General features: G+C 57.2%; 1 protein-coding gene across 1 annotated transcript; it reads right to left on the bottom strand.

Moving 5' to 3' along the window:
• Positions 1-7,206: 7,206 nt before the first annotated feature.
• OPTC (opticin) lies at positions 7,207-11,687 on the bottom strand. The gene is made up of 6 exons (XM_086861890.1): positions 11,434-11,687; positions 10,973-11,111; positions 9,594-9,752; positions 8,554-8,756; positions 8,049-8,144; positions 7,207-7,537 (listed from the first exon to the last, which is right to left on the bottom strand). The coding sequence occupies exons 1-6, from the start codon at positions 11,653-11,655 to the stop codon at positions 7,367-7,369; spliced, it is 990 nt and encodes a 329-aa protein (XP_086718016.1). The 5' UTR covers positions 11,656-11,687; the 3' UTR covers positions 7,207-7,366.
• Positions 11,688-15,363: the final 3,676 nt, after the last annotated feature.

Genomic DNA, 15,363 nt, shown 5'->3' with positions numbered 1-15,363 from the left:
ACCCCCTAAAAATCCACTGGAAAGTGGCAGTCTCTGGAAATCCATGGTTTTTTTTCCATAAATATTGTGAGGTTTCAGCAAATCCCCATTTTCCCAGAAAAAAGCCAATTCGGTTTTCTATTCCAATCGCTAAAATCTGGTTTTCCCTGGGTCTGGTCTCATTCCCGTGGTTTGAATTTTCCCCCCAAATGTTCCTGTCCTTCCTTGATCTTCATCAGGCCATTCCCAATTTCTGGAAGCACTTCCAGCACTTCCAGCTGCAAAAATTTGGGATTCAAGGTGGTTTTTTTTTGTGGTTGAGGGCTCCTGGGGGAAATCCCGGAGGAACAAAACCATCCCGCTCCAGACCCCGCAGCTCCTACTTGATTTAAGGAAAAATTCACATTTTATTTCAGGAAAAAAATTCCCTATTTTTCACCTGAAAAGTTCTGGCACCATTCCATACCCCCAGCTCCATCTGCTCCCAGCGCAGGGAAGAGCAGGAAGAGCACGGATCGATGGGACCACGATTATTAATTGATTTTGATTTTTTTTTCCTCACTTAATGGCGCCAGAAATCCCCTCCCTCCTCTTCCTGCCACTCTCAATCCCTGCAGGAAAAATCGGGATGGGCCAGAGAAGGAATTTCCCCCCATAATCTCAATTTTTCGCATTTTCTTCCCGCTTTAGGGCGGGATAAACAAATCCCGTGAATCTCAACCCCTCTCCCATGTGGAGACATCATCCATCACATTCCCAAATTCCCATTAATTAAGGATTCCAAGCCAAATTTTCCAAAGCGCGGCTCTGCCGACGGCGAACGGGGAGAGCGGGATGCGGTCGAAGCTGATCCATGGCGCCGCCGCCGTTTCTCCCCCTAACGGGGATTTCATCCCAATTCCCGGGAATTTATTGATTTGAATTTCATCAGGGATGCGGGACCGTGCCAACACGGCCGGGGTGACAAGGACAAAACCCAGCGGGGGGACAGCCCTGGGTGACATCGGGGGTGGCGGAGAGGGACACGCCCAAGGCTGAACTTCCCCCAAATCCCGGGATCAGCGCCAGCTCCTGATGGAATTTTATTTTTTGGGGAAAAAAGGGCTTTAATTGTGGAGATAATTGTGGGGAGTGCTACCCGGGGATCCATCAGAAATTCCGTGTTCGTGGAGTCCTTCCCAAAATCCATCCCTCTCCCAAAAAACCAGCACCAGCCGGGAATCACTTCAGGCAGCTTAAACGCCAAATAAATCGACTTTAAAGAGAAATAAATCCAGGTGGAGGAGGCGCTGGAGCGGCACATTCCTGGCTTTTCCCGCTCCAGCAGGAATTCAGTGGGCATCGATCCACCCAGGGATCAATAACTCATGAGCACAGACATCGATTTCCCGGCATTTCCTCCGGGGGTTGGAGCCGTGTGAGCCGAACCCGGGCATGGCCGGGCGGGGAAGGGCAGGATGGGCCATTCCAGGGATGCTTCAAACCATTCCAGGAATTCTTCAAACCATTCCAGGGATCCTTCAAACCATTCCAGGGATTCTTCAAACCATTCCAGGGATCCTTCAAACCATTCCAGTGATCCATCAAACCATTCCAGGGATCCTTCAAACCATTCCAAAGCTTCTCCAAGCCATTCCAAGGGTTCTCTGAGCCATTCCAAGGGTTCTCCAAACCATTCCAAGGGTTCTCCAAGCCATTCCAAAGGTTCTCCAAACCATTCCAAGGGTTCTCCAAGCCATTCCAAGGGCTCTCCAAACCATTCCAAGGATCTTCCAGGGCTAATTAGCCGCTTGGCAAAGCCAGCTAATGAGCTGCTGGAGCTCGGCTCATCCCATTTTTCCTTCTCCAAGAGGTGTCCCGGTGTCCATCCATCCACGGTGTCCCCTTGTCCCCGTTCCTCGGCACCTTTGGCAAACCCCGGAGCCTCTGGATGAGGACAGGCTGGGGTAGTTTAGATTCACTGATTTCCGTTTCCACGCACCAAATAATGTGGTGGTTTTTAGCAGTAAAAATCTAGACATTTAGATGTGATGATCTAAAAAATCACCAGAATATTTACTCATCTCTCGCTGTGAGGTAGGGATTGGGAGAAGGGCAAAAAAAAGGCTCAAAACTTAAAAAGAATAAAGAAAATTTATTAACAGAACTACAAGAAACCAAAATAAAACTTCCAGAAATATCTTCTCCCCTCCCACCCAACCTTTCCCTTGTCCAGCTGACAGCACAAGGACAAAACCTGGGGTGCTAAAGCAGTCCCAGCTACAGAAAAGTCTTTCCACCGGTCTTTGTAGCGAGAGAGGAGTTTTCTCTTGTGGTTCCATGGAGAGTTTACCACGAGAAAAAAACAGTTTCCTCGTGGCTTTTCATTCCCATGGTGGCAGCCGCCAGGAAAAATCTCTGCCATCAGGTTCTCCTCACATTTCACACCGCGCTGAGGTGCGTCCATGAACCCATGGGGCGTAATTTTAAGGATGGGCATGAGGAGGAGGAGGAGGAGGAGGAGGAGGAGGAGGAGGAGGAGGAGGAGGAGGAGGAGGAGGAGGAGGAGGAGGAGGAGGGGGAGGAGGAGGAGGAAGGATCGATCCCTGGGATGTGCTGTGATGCTCACCCAGCTCCTCAGGGATGCTTAACGAAGATAAAAACCCCGCATCACCTCACGGCCACGGGCCCACGGGGACAGCGACAACGGGGCCACGGCGCCGTCACCAGCGGCCACAACAAGCGGGTCAGACATTCCCAGGGGATAAAATCGATGTCCTGCAGGGCCTGGATGGAAAGATGTGGGAATTCCAATTCTCCCGCCCTGCTCTGGGTGCACAAAGGAACATCCACCCCCCCCAAAAAAAAATAAACAGGGAAAGAGGAATTCTCAGGGCTGGCAGTGATCCCCAAATCCTCACAGGGAATTGGATCTCAACGGGCAGGGCCAGGAAAAGCTGAACCTCCCAGTGCAGCTGGAAGCAGCGGGGAGGGAAAGGCAGGAATAATTCCTCGAGCAGCAATTTGGGCTCAGCGTTCCCACAATTTTCCCTGTGGGGAAGCCTTTTCCCGAGGCCTGGAGAAAACAGATTTCTCCTCAGCTGAACGCCAGGTCCTTTCCCTGCAATCCTCCAACTCCAGCATTTCTCTGATCATAAATTAGCGATCCTTGCACTCGGCTCGCTCGGAGCTGTTTCTCTCTTCCCCCTCTCCAGGTTTTCCACATCCCACAGAAAGGGAAGATCCAGGCTCCGCGTGGTTATTTTAAAAGACGCCGATCAATCACAGCTCCCCTCCTCCCGTCCGGATCCCCGGCTCCCCGACACGGTGCTGCCCCCCAAGCCCCTCCTGAGCGCAGCATCCCCCCCAAAACCAACCCAAATCCCGCTTGGAAGAGCTCGGATTCACCTCAAAATTTAAAAAAAATAAATAAAAATTAAAAAAATTGGGGAGGGCCTCGTGCCCATCAGGATGCTGGATGTGCTCCTTGGAAAAGCCGGGATTGCGGCATGGAAGAGCCATTCCCGCCGGTGTTTTCCTTGGGAAAGGATCCCCCTGGGAATGGGAGCTGGAGAGAATTTTCCCTGCTCCAGGACACCCTGGGGTGGGATCCAGGAGCCCTTGGGTTGGGAGCAGCAGCAGGGTGGGAGAACATTCCCGATTTTGGGGAGCCGCGCTGCTGTCGCCCCCCCAAGGAGGTGACAGTGCCACTCCTGGCTGCCACAGGGCCACCACCTCCCCCTCCCGGGCATCCTCTGTCCCATCCCTCATCCCTGGATCCCCTTCCCACAAATCCAGGCCCCTCTGAGCCGTTCCCTGTGCAGGAACCGGGTTCATCCAAGGCCCCCCTTCCCGGGAATTCACGCTTCCCATCCCGGAGCCTTTCCCAGGCTTTCTCAGGGCTCCTGTTGACAGGACCTAACGAGTCGCTGCTAAAAATAGCGGTGTCGTGGTCACATCTCCCACCCCGGAGCCGCTCCGGGCGCGGGATCCCAATCCAAGAAAAAGCCAGGAAAGCCCCGGGATGCTGCAGGAACCCCCAGTCCCTTGGGAGTGCTGCAGGGAGGGGGCTGAGCTGGAGAAATCTGAATTTCTACTGATTATTTTTACACAATTCGAGGGGGAGGGGGATGTGAAAAAAACAAAACAACAAGGAATGTGTTTGCTGCGTTTTGCTGCATTTTGCTGTGTTTTGCTGTGTTTTTCCCTCCTTTTTTTTCCTTTTTGTTTTTTTTTTGGTTTATTCTTTGCTTGTTTTTCCAGTGGTGAAGGGGAAAATGAGGAGAAGAAAAGCTCAGGCTGTTCCCCCCATCCTGTTCCCATTCCCATTCCCATTGTTGAGTTTCCCTGGAGGGACCCCAGAGCTGTCCGCACCTCAGGGATAATTCATGGGCCGCCCTTTCATCCCCAGCTCCCACCTAATCAATCCCAGCACTGGGATATTCTGGGGGGAAAAAAGGGGAAATGTCCGGAATTGGAGCAGCACCATCAATAATCAGAATAATTTCTTAATTCCCAGGGGGAGTTAATGACTCCAGCAGCGACCCCAAAATCCCCATTGGGATTGAGGCAGGAAAATGAGGCTTTGGTCATTCTGGGGGATCTTCCCAGCTTTTCCTGGAGGCTGAAAATTCCATCCTCGTTCCCTGATTCCTGTTTCACATCCCTGAGCCCGCCCTGGCTGAGGAGCTGCAGAGGGACACGGGGGACAGCTCTGTCCCTGCGTGGTGGCCAAAGGACATCGGCTGCTCCCGCTGGGGGGGACAAGGGAGAGGAAATTTGGGTGAGGAACGGGGATTGGGAATGTTGGACTTGGAAACTCCTGGGCAGAAGAGGACGGAGCGAACTCCTAGACACAGAAAAGGTCCCCAAGGGTGTCACTCACTGTCCCCGGGGGTGTCACTCACTGTCCCCAGGGATGTCACACAGAGTCCCCAGGGGTGTCACACACTGTCCCAGCTCCTCCGAGCCCCCCCAGGGGCAGGGCCGTGCTGGTGCCGCATCCCCCGGGAGGCAGAGAGGGAGCGGGTCCCGCTCTCCGGGGCTCGGGAAATGTGGAGAATTCCCGGTCTGTGCTTCGGTGCCGGGGCTGGGAGCGGAGCGGGGCGGGAGGAGGAGGAGGAAGAAGAGGAGGAGGAGGAGGAGGGGGAGCGGGCCCATATGGAGCGGGCGGGAGCCGCAGGATGCGGAGCTGGCGGGGCTCGGGAGCGCTGCGAGCCCGCGCTGCCACAGCCCAGCGATCAATATGTGACAATATGCGACAATCCAGCCCCGCCGGGGGAAGGTGACCTTGAGCAGCACAGCGAGGAGGGAGGCAGAGCCAGGAATTCCGCACGGGAATGCTCCCGGACTAGGGAGGAGGGATGGAGGGGAGGACAGGGATGCACCGGGGGAGGGCTCTGTGCCCTTCTGGCTGCTCCAGGACAGGGTCCCGGGGCTCGAGGACAGCCTGGGGACAGCCCCACTGGAGTGGCAGGAGGGGGTGGCCGTTCCCAGCGGGGACACGAGGGCGAGATCAATAACTGCCCCAATAATCAATAACCAGCCACTCCTGGGGTCCCGCCAGGGTCCCTCCTCCCTGGGGTGACAGGGACACCAAAGCCACCCAAGGCACCCGCCCTGAATCTCAGCTCTGCCCCAGCAGAGCCCCCCAGATCCCTCCCTGCTCCCGGAAAAATTGGGATTTCTGTAAACCCGGGAGCCATCCCTGCCCTGCCGCAGCCCAGCCTCCTCTGAACCTTCCCCCGGTAATTCCCGGGCTATTCCCAACCCCGGCGGGCATTCCCGGGAGACCCAAAGCCTCCAGGAGGGAGAGCGCGGTCCGGGGGGAAGGTCCGGCATTCCCGACACTCTGCCTTTGCCCTCTAGCGGGACGAACGTGAAGGACCTGGCTGGGAAAATTCGGCCAGTTCCATCCTGCTGGAGCCTGATTTGCAGAAATCCCAACTTTTCCAAAAGAAACGAGTAGATGTGAGGGGGATTTGCTGGAAGAGAGATGAGGTTTGGGGGCGTTGGGTTGCCTTGGGCGGCTTTGGGGTCCCCTCACCCCCAGGGAGGAGGGAACAGGATGGGACAAGGGCATTCCCACCTTTTCCAGAGCTCTGGAGGGGCAGAAGTGGGGCTGGATTTGGGGATCTGGGGGCTCCATCCCATGGGAACAGCGGGATAAAGGCTGGTGGGAAGGTGTTGAAAGGGTGGATGGGGATGGAGGAGGATGCGGGGACAGAGCTGAGCTGTCTCAGGGGTGACACGACAACAGCGGCAACAAATCCCAGAACTTTGGATAAAACAGCTCCAAATTCCCATTTCCCAAGGATTTTGGGTCAACAATCCACGCCTGAGCTGGGTTTTGCATGGAAAAATAAAGGTGCCGCGCTCCTCTCCGTGCTGCGCCAGGGGCTCCGGGTCCCCATGGATGAGGAGCTGGATCCTCTTCCCAGGTTTTCTCCAGCCGCCTTCGGATGCCTCCCCGGGCTCCGAGGATGTGGGCTGAGCTCCGTGGTTTCAGTTCAGGGGTTTGGATTCTCCGGGGATGTGTCATCCCCGGTGTTCCTTACACGTGGATAAAAATATAGGGGATGAATACATCGCGTCGAAAATATCTCACACCACTGGGCAGCTCCTCTCGGCTGCTGGAAGCCGGGATGATCCCAGAGATTTTAACTCCATCCCAGTGATTTTCCTGCTGCTCCTGGTGGGGCTGTTGGACGTGAGGATTTCCAGGTTTCTCTGTGGTTTCAAATCCATGGATACCGTTCTAAATCCAGGGATGTCCTCCCAAATCCAGGGATGATCTCCCAAATCCAGGGGTGCTGGAGATCCCACCCGACGCCAGGACAGCTCCCAGTCCCTGTTCCTGGGAATGCAGTGCGTCTGGGATGAGGGGATGGAAGATTCCCATTTCCCTGTGCAGGGATTTCCCGTTTTATCCTCTCTGGGAGCACTCGGGGACTGTCCAGCTGTGCCCAGAGGTCACATCTGGATGTGAAACACCCCCTGGAGCTGCACAGCTGGACCTGAGGATGGATCACACCTGAGATGACCAGAGTGTCACCTCCCTGGAGCAACACCAGGACACCCTGAACAGGATCTCAGGATCTTCCCGAGGCTCTGGGAGGGAATGGAGGGAAAAACAGGACTCAGGGAAATCCCATCTTTGCAAATTCAAGCCAATTTGGGTCTGGCCGAGGACTTCCCTCCACTCTCACTGCCGAGAACAAGACTTTGGGAGCATTTAAAAATCTTCATTTTATTTTTATTTCATTACTCCCCGCTGCATTTGCCCCAGCACCGAGCTCACACTGGGGTGAGACACTGCCGCGTTATCCACATTTCCCAGGGAGCAGCGGGGGCCGAGCGCTCTGGGACGGGATTTGGGAATATTTTCCTGCATTTCCAGCTCGGGGGCTCAGGAGAAGCGCCCGGTGGGCAGGCGGGGCAGGCAGAAGAAGGCGTTGGGGAAGAGGCTGAGGTTGATGGGGTTCCCGTCCAGGCGGATGTCCTCGAGCGCCCGGCGGATCTGGCCCTGGTCCTGGCTGTCACAGAACGTGTCCTCGTGCATTGTCTGGATGTTGTTGTTCTGGAACATGGAAAGGGACGAGGACGAGTCAGAGGGAGCAGGAGCAGGAGCAGGACAATGAGGATGAGGAGCAGAACCAGCACCAGGACTAGGACCTGGATCAGGACCAGGACCATGAGGATGAAGAGGAGGAGAAGGAGGAGGAGGAGGAGAGGATGGAGAAGGCGGGATCTGCTAAACTCAGATAAATCTCATCCCACTCGGAGGTGCAGGGAAAGGGACAAATCTGAGTCAAAGGGATGAGGAGGAAGAGCAGGTCCAGGCCTAGGCCCCGGATCAGGATCAGGATCAGGATCAGGATCAGGATCAGGATCAGGATCAGGGCCAGTACCAGGACAAGGAAGAGGAGGATGAGGAGGGGGAGGAGGATGAGGATGAGGATGAGGATGAGGATGAAGATGAGGATGAGGATGAGGATGAGGATGAGGATGAGGATGAGGATGAGGATGAGGATGAGGATGAGGATGAGCATGAGGAGGGCTGGGCTTCACTCAGGCAAACCCCGTCCCACCTGGAGGTGCAGTGAGCGCAGGCTCTCGGGAAGGGGCACCGGGATAAAATCCAGCTGGTTATCGGAGAGATGGAGGAACTGCAGCTGCTTCAGATCCTGCGGGGAGAGGGCAGAGAGGAACCTGCTAAGGATGAACCCCAAGAGATGAACCCTGAGAGGTGAACCCCAATAGAAACGAACCCCTAGAGATGAACCAATGAACCCCGTAGAGATGAACCCCCTTGAGCTGACCCCTCTAGACCTAACCCCATAGACCTGACCCCATTGACCTAACCCCATAGACCTGACCCTCTAGACCTGACCCCATATACCTGACCCCATAGATCTGAGCCCTCTAGACCTGACCCTATAGACCTGTCCCCACTAACCTGACCCTATAGACCTGACCCCATAGACCTGACCCCATAGACCTGACCCCCTAGAGCTGACCCCATAGACCTGACCCCCCAGCTCCCACCCCTCTGCACCCCCCGTGTCCCCCAGGCCTGGCAGTTGCCGGACGCACGCGGAAGGCCTCGGGGCGCAGCCCGGCGCTGGGGATGCGGTTGAGGCGGGCGTCCAGGCGGACGATGCTGCGGGGCAGCTCGGGCAGCGCCGTCAGGCGGTTCTCGGGCAGCAGCAGCTCCTGCAGGCTGGGCAGCAGCCGGAACGCGTCCACGTCCGCCCACGAGATGGAATTGCTGCTCAGGTCGATGCGCTTCAGCTTCTCTGAGGGGAGCAGGGAGAGAGGGATAAAGCCAAGGCCGTTTATTCCCCTCATTCCCCATCCAAATCCTGTTCATTTCCCTCGGCCCAAAGATGATTTTTATGCATTTTTCATATATCTGTAGCTCTGTAGACTGATATTATCCTGCTCCCTAACCAACTCTGGAACCTTTTCCCACCCTCTCTCTCAGGTTCTGGAACAATAAGCTGACCTTCTAAACACGTTCCTGAAATGTTCAATAATATTGAATTATATTCATATATATATATATATATATAAAATATATTATATTATATTATATTATATTATATTATATTATATTATATTACATTACATTATATTATATTATATTACATTACATTACATTATATTACATTATATTATATTACATTACATTACATTACATTATATTACATTATATTACATTATATTACATTACATTATGTATAGTATATATATATTATATATTATTAGATATTTATATTTAAATTATTTATTTCTAAAAATAATATATATGATAATATATACAGTATATATAATATTATATATATTTTATATATATAAAGTATATATTTGAATAGCTCTATTCAATAATACTGAATAATATTCAACAAACAATATTCCTGATATATTGTTTGGTGTTATTCCAAGGAGGGGACCTACGATAAGAAGTGGGGCAGGATGGGGAAAAACTCAATCCAGAGTTGAGTCTTTGCAGAAACCAAATCCCGGCTGTGCCCATCACCACCAGCTTCCCATCAAATCTTGCTTTTTAACTGCTCTACCCTGACTCTGCCTGGAGGGATTTTTCCTGGGACCGGGACGGGACCGGGACGCACCGAGGCCGGAGAAGTCTCGGGCACGGATGGCCGCGATGCGGTTGAAGCGGGCGTACAGGTACGCGGTGTCCGGGGGCAGCGCCGGGATCTGCTCCAGGTCGGCGTCGTCGCAGTACACCGAGGTGCCGAGGCACAGGCACAGCAGGCAGCTGGGCAGGCCTGGGGGTGCAGAGACAGCCTGGGCATGGAAACCACCCCTGAGCCCGTAAAATACCCCACAACAGCGGGATCTGCCCACCCTGCTGTGGGTCTGTGACCCCCAGAGCTCTCACAGCCCCCTGACCCCATAAAACACCCCACAACAGTGGGATCTGCCCACCCTGCCATGGGGACATGGAGTTTGTGACTCCCAGAGCTGTCACAACCCCCTGACCCCACAAAACATCCCACAAGAGTGGGATCTGCCCACCCTGCTGTGGGTTTGTGACCCCCAGAGCTCTCACAGCCCCCTGACCCCACAAAATACCCCACAAGAGTGGGATCTGCCCACCCTGCTGTGGGTTTGTGACCCCCAGAGCTCTCACAGCCCCCTGACCCCACAAAATACCCCACAAGAGTGGGATCTGCCCACCCTGCTGTGAGTTTGTGACCCCCAGAGCTCTCACAGCCCCCGACCCCATAAAACACGCCACAACAGCGGGATCTGCCCACCCTGCCATGGGGACACGGAGTTTGTGACCCCCAGAGCTGTCACAGCCCCAGCATCACCCAGGCAAGAACCTCCCAGCCAAAAATTCCTGTTCATAAACAAAGTGCCCAAATCCCTCCTGCAGGAGGAGGGGAGATTAAAGCCCCCAAATTCAGCTTTTTACACCCAAATCTCTCCTGGCCCCCTTCCATTTTCCCGCTGGAGGAAGCAGAACTCAAGAAAATTATTTTAGACCAAGAAAAATCTGTCCCAGCCGCCCCAAAGGCCCCAGCATAGGGGGCAGGAGGGGTAAAACGGAGCCCACCCCCTGCACCTGATCCCCCTCCTCTCCCCCAGCTCCATCCCGCTCCCCCCCCAGGTTCCCCATCCCTTCCAGGGGGGGTTCAAAACAGCTCAGCACCGATTTCCTTTCTCCTCCCACTTAATTTGTCCCGGTCTGGAGTGACAGAAAAGGGATAAAGATATTTATCCTCGCTCCAGGATTTTAATTGTCGCTAATTTAATTGCCACTGTGGCAAAGCCTCTGCTCATTAAAGCATCGCTGCTTTGATGGAGTCGGTTTTTTCCCCAGAAACTTCTCTCTCTGTCGCCCTCCTGCCTCGCTGTGTGAGCAGACTCAACCCCAAAACCCTGCAAAGAGCTGCTGGCAGCACAAGAATTCCCTTTTTTTCCCCCAAAAAAACCTCCACCCCTGTGACGTGGGGATGCATCCCGAGGGAACGCAACTCACCCTGCCCGGGGATGGGCGCTGGGGGCGCGGGGCCAGCGCCGCTCGGGGGCTGCGGTTTTGGGGTTCCAGCTGTGGTTTCACCCAGCTCTGGGTGGGTTTTGGGGTCCTTGGGGCGAGGAGCCAAGGTGCCAACCTCGATCTGCAAACACGGCTGGGTGTGAGGGTGGGTGACGCCCCGCGGTCACAGGTTGGGGTTAGGAATTCCTTCTTGGAAAGCTCTCCAAGCTCTCCAAGGACCCCTCCTGGCCCAGAGGGATGAAGGAATCCTCACATCCAGGCGCTGGCAGGGGGACAAAGATCTGGCAGAGGTTTGGCTCGGGTAAAACCTTCCCCAGCACCGGGAGAGATGCCAGGGCTGCTGCTGCTGCCAGAGGCTGCTCGTTCCTGCGGTGCCACATCCATCCCTGGCACCAAATCCCTGTCCCGGGATGCACCCAGGGGCTCTCCTGCGTCCCCCTCACCTTCGGGACAAGGTCCCCGTAGTCGTAGAGCTCCTCGTAGTTGCTCAGGTCCAGGATCTCCCCGTAGTTATCCAAGGTCAGGTCGTAGTTGTCCAAATCCGGGTTTTCATAGAGGGTCAGGTCAGCCTTGGGCTTCTCCGCCTTCCTCCTCTCCTTGGCTGGGACGGCCCAAAGTGTCCCCAGGCACAGGCTGGCCACTCCCAGCCAGCCCAGGGGACACATCCTGAGCCCGGCCAGGGTCACCGCGCCGAGGGATGGGGCCTGGAACGGGCACCGAGAGCTGGATGGGTGTGGGGCAGGGATGCGGCTGAGCCAGCCCGGGGGGGACAGGCAACCCCCCAGCCCCAGAGGGGACAGGCAGCCCCCAGCCCCGGGGGGGACAGACAGCCCCCAGCCCCGGGGGGACAGGGAACCCCCCAGCCCCAGAGGGGACAGACAGCCCCCAGCCCCAGGGACATTCGGTGACCCTTTTCAGACCATTTCACGCTCGGCTGTGCAGGAGAGGCCCCGCCGGTGTTTCCCGGCTTTCCCAGCCCCGGGGAGTGCGGAGGGGGTTGGGAGATGGGGAGGGGGTCGGGGGGTGATGAGGGGGTCGGGGGGTGATGAGGGGGTCGGGGGGTGATGTGGGGGTCAGGGCACTCGTGGCAATGGGTGGAACCGGTCCCTGGCCCAGCAGCCGAGGGGAACCAGCCCCCCCCTGGAACTGCTGCTCCCCCCTTCTGCTCCCACATCCCGGTCTCGGAATCCCGGGATTCTGCTTCTCCAACATCCTGGGGAACCAGAGGCCGCAGGATCCGTGCGACAGCACGGGGAGCCCCCCAGTCCTCGCAGCTCCACATCCAGACCCTTCAGGGCCCATTCCCACAGAATTCCCTCCCTCCGGGCTACCCTCCCATGGGACACCCACGGCAGAGTTGGGGGGAGGCTCCCGACCCATTTAGCCTCTCCCAACCCAAACCCCAAACCCCAAATCCCAAACCCCAAATCCCAAATCCCAAATCCCAAACCCCAAATCCCAAATCCCAAACCCCAAATCCCAAATCCACCACCCAGCCCAGAGATTTTTCACTCCGTCCTGAGGATGCTGCTCCCAAATTCTTGCTGTTTCCCCCCAGATCCGCCCTTTCCCAGTGCGCTGAGCCCCTCCGGCACCCCCAAACCCTCCCATTCCCAGCTGCCCCAGCCCGGGGGGGGCTCTGGAGGAACCAAAGGGAGCCGGCACCGACGTACCCCCTGTCCTTCCTCTTCCTCCTCCTCCTCCTCGGCGTGGAGAGCCCCGCTGGGCGGCAGGGGCTGGGGGAGCTGCTGGGGAAGGGCTGCCGGGCTTTTAAAGCACGGACAGGAGGAGGAGGAGGAGAAGGAGAAGGGGGGCTGCTCTGGGGGTCCGGCCGAGGGGACAGGCAGGATGCGGCCAATCAAACCGGCGGTCCCCTGCTGCGACCTTACATTGTCGCCAGGGCCAGCCGGCCCCGGTGGTGGCTCTGCTCCAGCCCGGGCTGGGGCTCAGAGGGGCGGCAGAGGAGGGGGACGAGCGCTGATGGCTCCCTGGTGTCCCCAGGGGCAGGGGGACACGGCTCTGGGCAGGGGGACAAAGCCAGAGAGGGACCCCGGGCTGGGTCCGGCCCCGGGGACGCCCCAAAGCACCAGGGGGACCCCAGTGACCGGCCCAGGGTTTGGGGGGCTGCACAGACCCCCCCGCCCCCGGCCAGGGCTTATCTCGGGGGGCCACCCCCCTCCTGGGGGATGTCACCGCGGGGCTGGGACACCCCAGGAGGGGCAGAGCGAGCACGGCAGCCCCTCCTGGGCAGCCTCGTGCCCACCCACGGCCGCGAAAATGTTCCTGTCGCCAGCGGCGCATCGCCCCCCCACGCACCACCCACCCTCCCGGAGCACCCATCTGCTCGAGGGGCGGCCGGGGACACCCCCGCAGCCCCCCCAGCCCCCCGTGGGCACCGGCGGCATCCGCAGCGCCCCCAGCCCACTCCGTGCCCCCCCCTCCCCAGCCCCGGCCAGGACAGCCCCGCTCAGCACGGAGCGGCCGCTAATCTTCATTAAGCCCCTCATTAGGCGGATCGGTGGCCACCGTGACGGAGGCGATGTGGCAGCTCGGGGGGCGACAGCGCTGCCAGGGGAAAGGGGCTGGGCCAGGGTCCCCAGGACAGCGGGGTCCCCAGGGCTGAAGGGTCCCCAGGACTGAAGGGCTCCCGAGGGGTGAAGGGTTCCCAGGGCTGAAGGGTCCCCAGGACTGCAGGGTCCCCAGGGCAATGGGGTCTTTGGGGTCTTTGCTTTTCTGTGCTGTCCCCGTGAATGATGTCCTGTCCTTGTCCCCACAAGCAGCACCCTCCCCTTGTCCCCCCTCAGCGCTCCCTGCATGGTCGGTGTCACCTGGAAGGTCCCCGCGCCTGTCACCGTCCCAAACGTCCCTGAGCGCCCAGCATCCCCCGAAGGGTGGGTGCCGAGCCTCTCAGAGCGGGGGGTCCCTGCTCGGCACCCACAAATGGGGTTGGGGCGTCACCAGCTGCGAGGGGGGATTGGCTGGAGCCAGAGTTCCTCCTGATCCCAACCCCTGGGGGATCCAGAGCCTTCCCAGCACTGGGAACAGCAGCTGAGGAGCCCCCACCCCTCTAATGTGGGGTTAACCCCACTAATCCCAGCCTTCCCCGTCACCCCACAGCAGCAGCTTCCCAAACTCTCAGCCCCAATCCCGAGCGGGGGCACCGAGGGTTTGCAGGGAGCAGATTTGGGGTGCTCAGCTCCCGTGGGAGAAGGGTCTGACATCCCGAGCGAGGGTAAAAAACCCCGCCGCGAGTGGGGGATTCACGCTCCGGTTACGAAACATCGGGGCTGGGAGGGGCGGCCCCGCAGCCGCACCCAAAGCCTCAGCCCCTCCCGGCAGCATCCCCACGCCTCATCCCACATCCTCACACCTTCCCCCGCAGCCGTCCTCCCTCTCCACTCGGGATTCGCGTGGGGGCAGCGGCAGCAGGAGCGGCTTTGGGGACGCTGAGGGGACGCGCGGGAGGAGAAGCCGCTGCCGCCACCCACCCGGCTCGTGTGGGAACACGCGCAGCCCGAGCCCGGATCCCCGCGGCTGCCGGGGCTGGGAGAGCGCCGTGGAGGTGGGATGTGACCCCAGGGATGGGGCCCTGCATCCCAGATTTTACAGGGAAGGATGTGGATGCTGGAACCGGGATGTTATCCCATGGATGTGGATGCAGGATTTTGGGATGTTATCCCATGGATGTGGATGCAGGATTTTGGGATGTTATCCCATGGATGTGGATGCTGGGATGGAGCTGTTATCCCATGGATGTGGATGCAGGATTCTGGGATGTTATCCCAGGGATGTGGATGCAGGATTTTGGGATGTTATCCCATGGGTGTGGATGCAGGATTTTGGGATGTTATCCCAGGGATGTGGATGCAGGATTTTGGGATGTTATCCCAGGGATGTGGATGCAGGATTTTGGGATGTTATCCCAGGGATGTGGATGCAAGATTTTGGGATGTTATCCCATGGATGTGGATGCTGGGATGGAGCTGTTATCCCAGGGATGTGGATGTAGGATTTTGGGATGTTATCCCATGGGTGTGGATGCAGGATTTTGGGATGTTATCCCATGGATGTGGATGCAGGATTTTGGGATGTTATCCCAGGGATGTGGATGCAGGATTTTGGGATGTTATCCCATGGATGTGGATGCAGGATTTTGGGATGTTATCCCATGGATGTGGATGCAGGATTTTGGGATGTTATCCCATGGATGTGGATGCTGGGATGGAGCTGTTATCCCATGGGTGTGGATGCAGGATTCTGGGATGTTATCCCAGGGATGTGGATGCAGGATTTTGGGATGTTATCCCATGGATGTGGATGCTGGGATGGAGCTGTTATCCCATGGATGTGGATGCAGGATTTTGGGATGTTAT

This window comes from Cyanistes caeruleus, chromosome 24 (assembly GCF_971803275.1).
Source record: "Cyanistes caeruleus chromosome 24, bCyaCae1.hap1.1, whole genome shotgun sequence".
NCBI lineage: Eukaryota > Metazoa > Chordata > Aves > Passeriformes > Paridae > Cyanistes > Cyanistes caeruleus.
The sequence above is the reverse complement of the archived record's forward strand: the minus strand, read 5'-3'. Positions and strand labels throughout refer to the sequence as shown.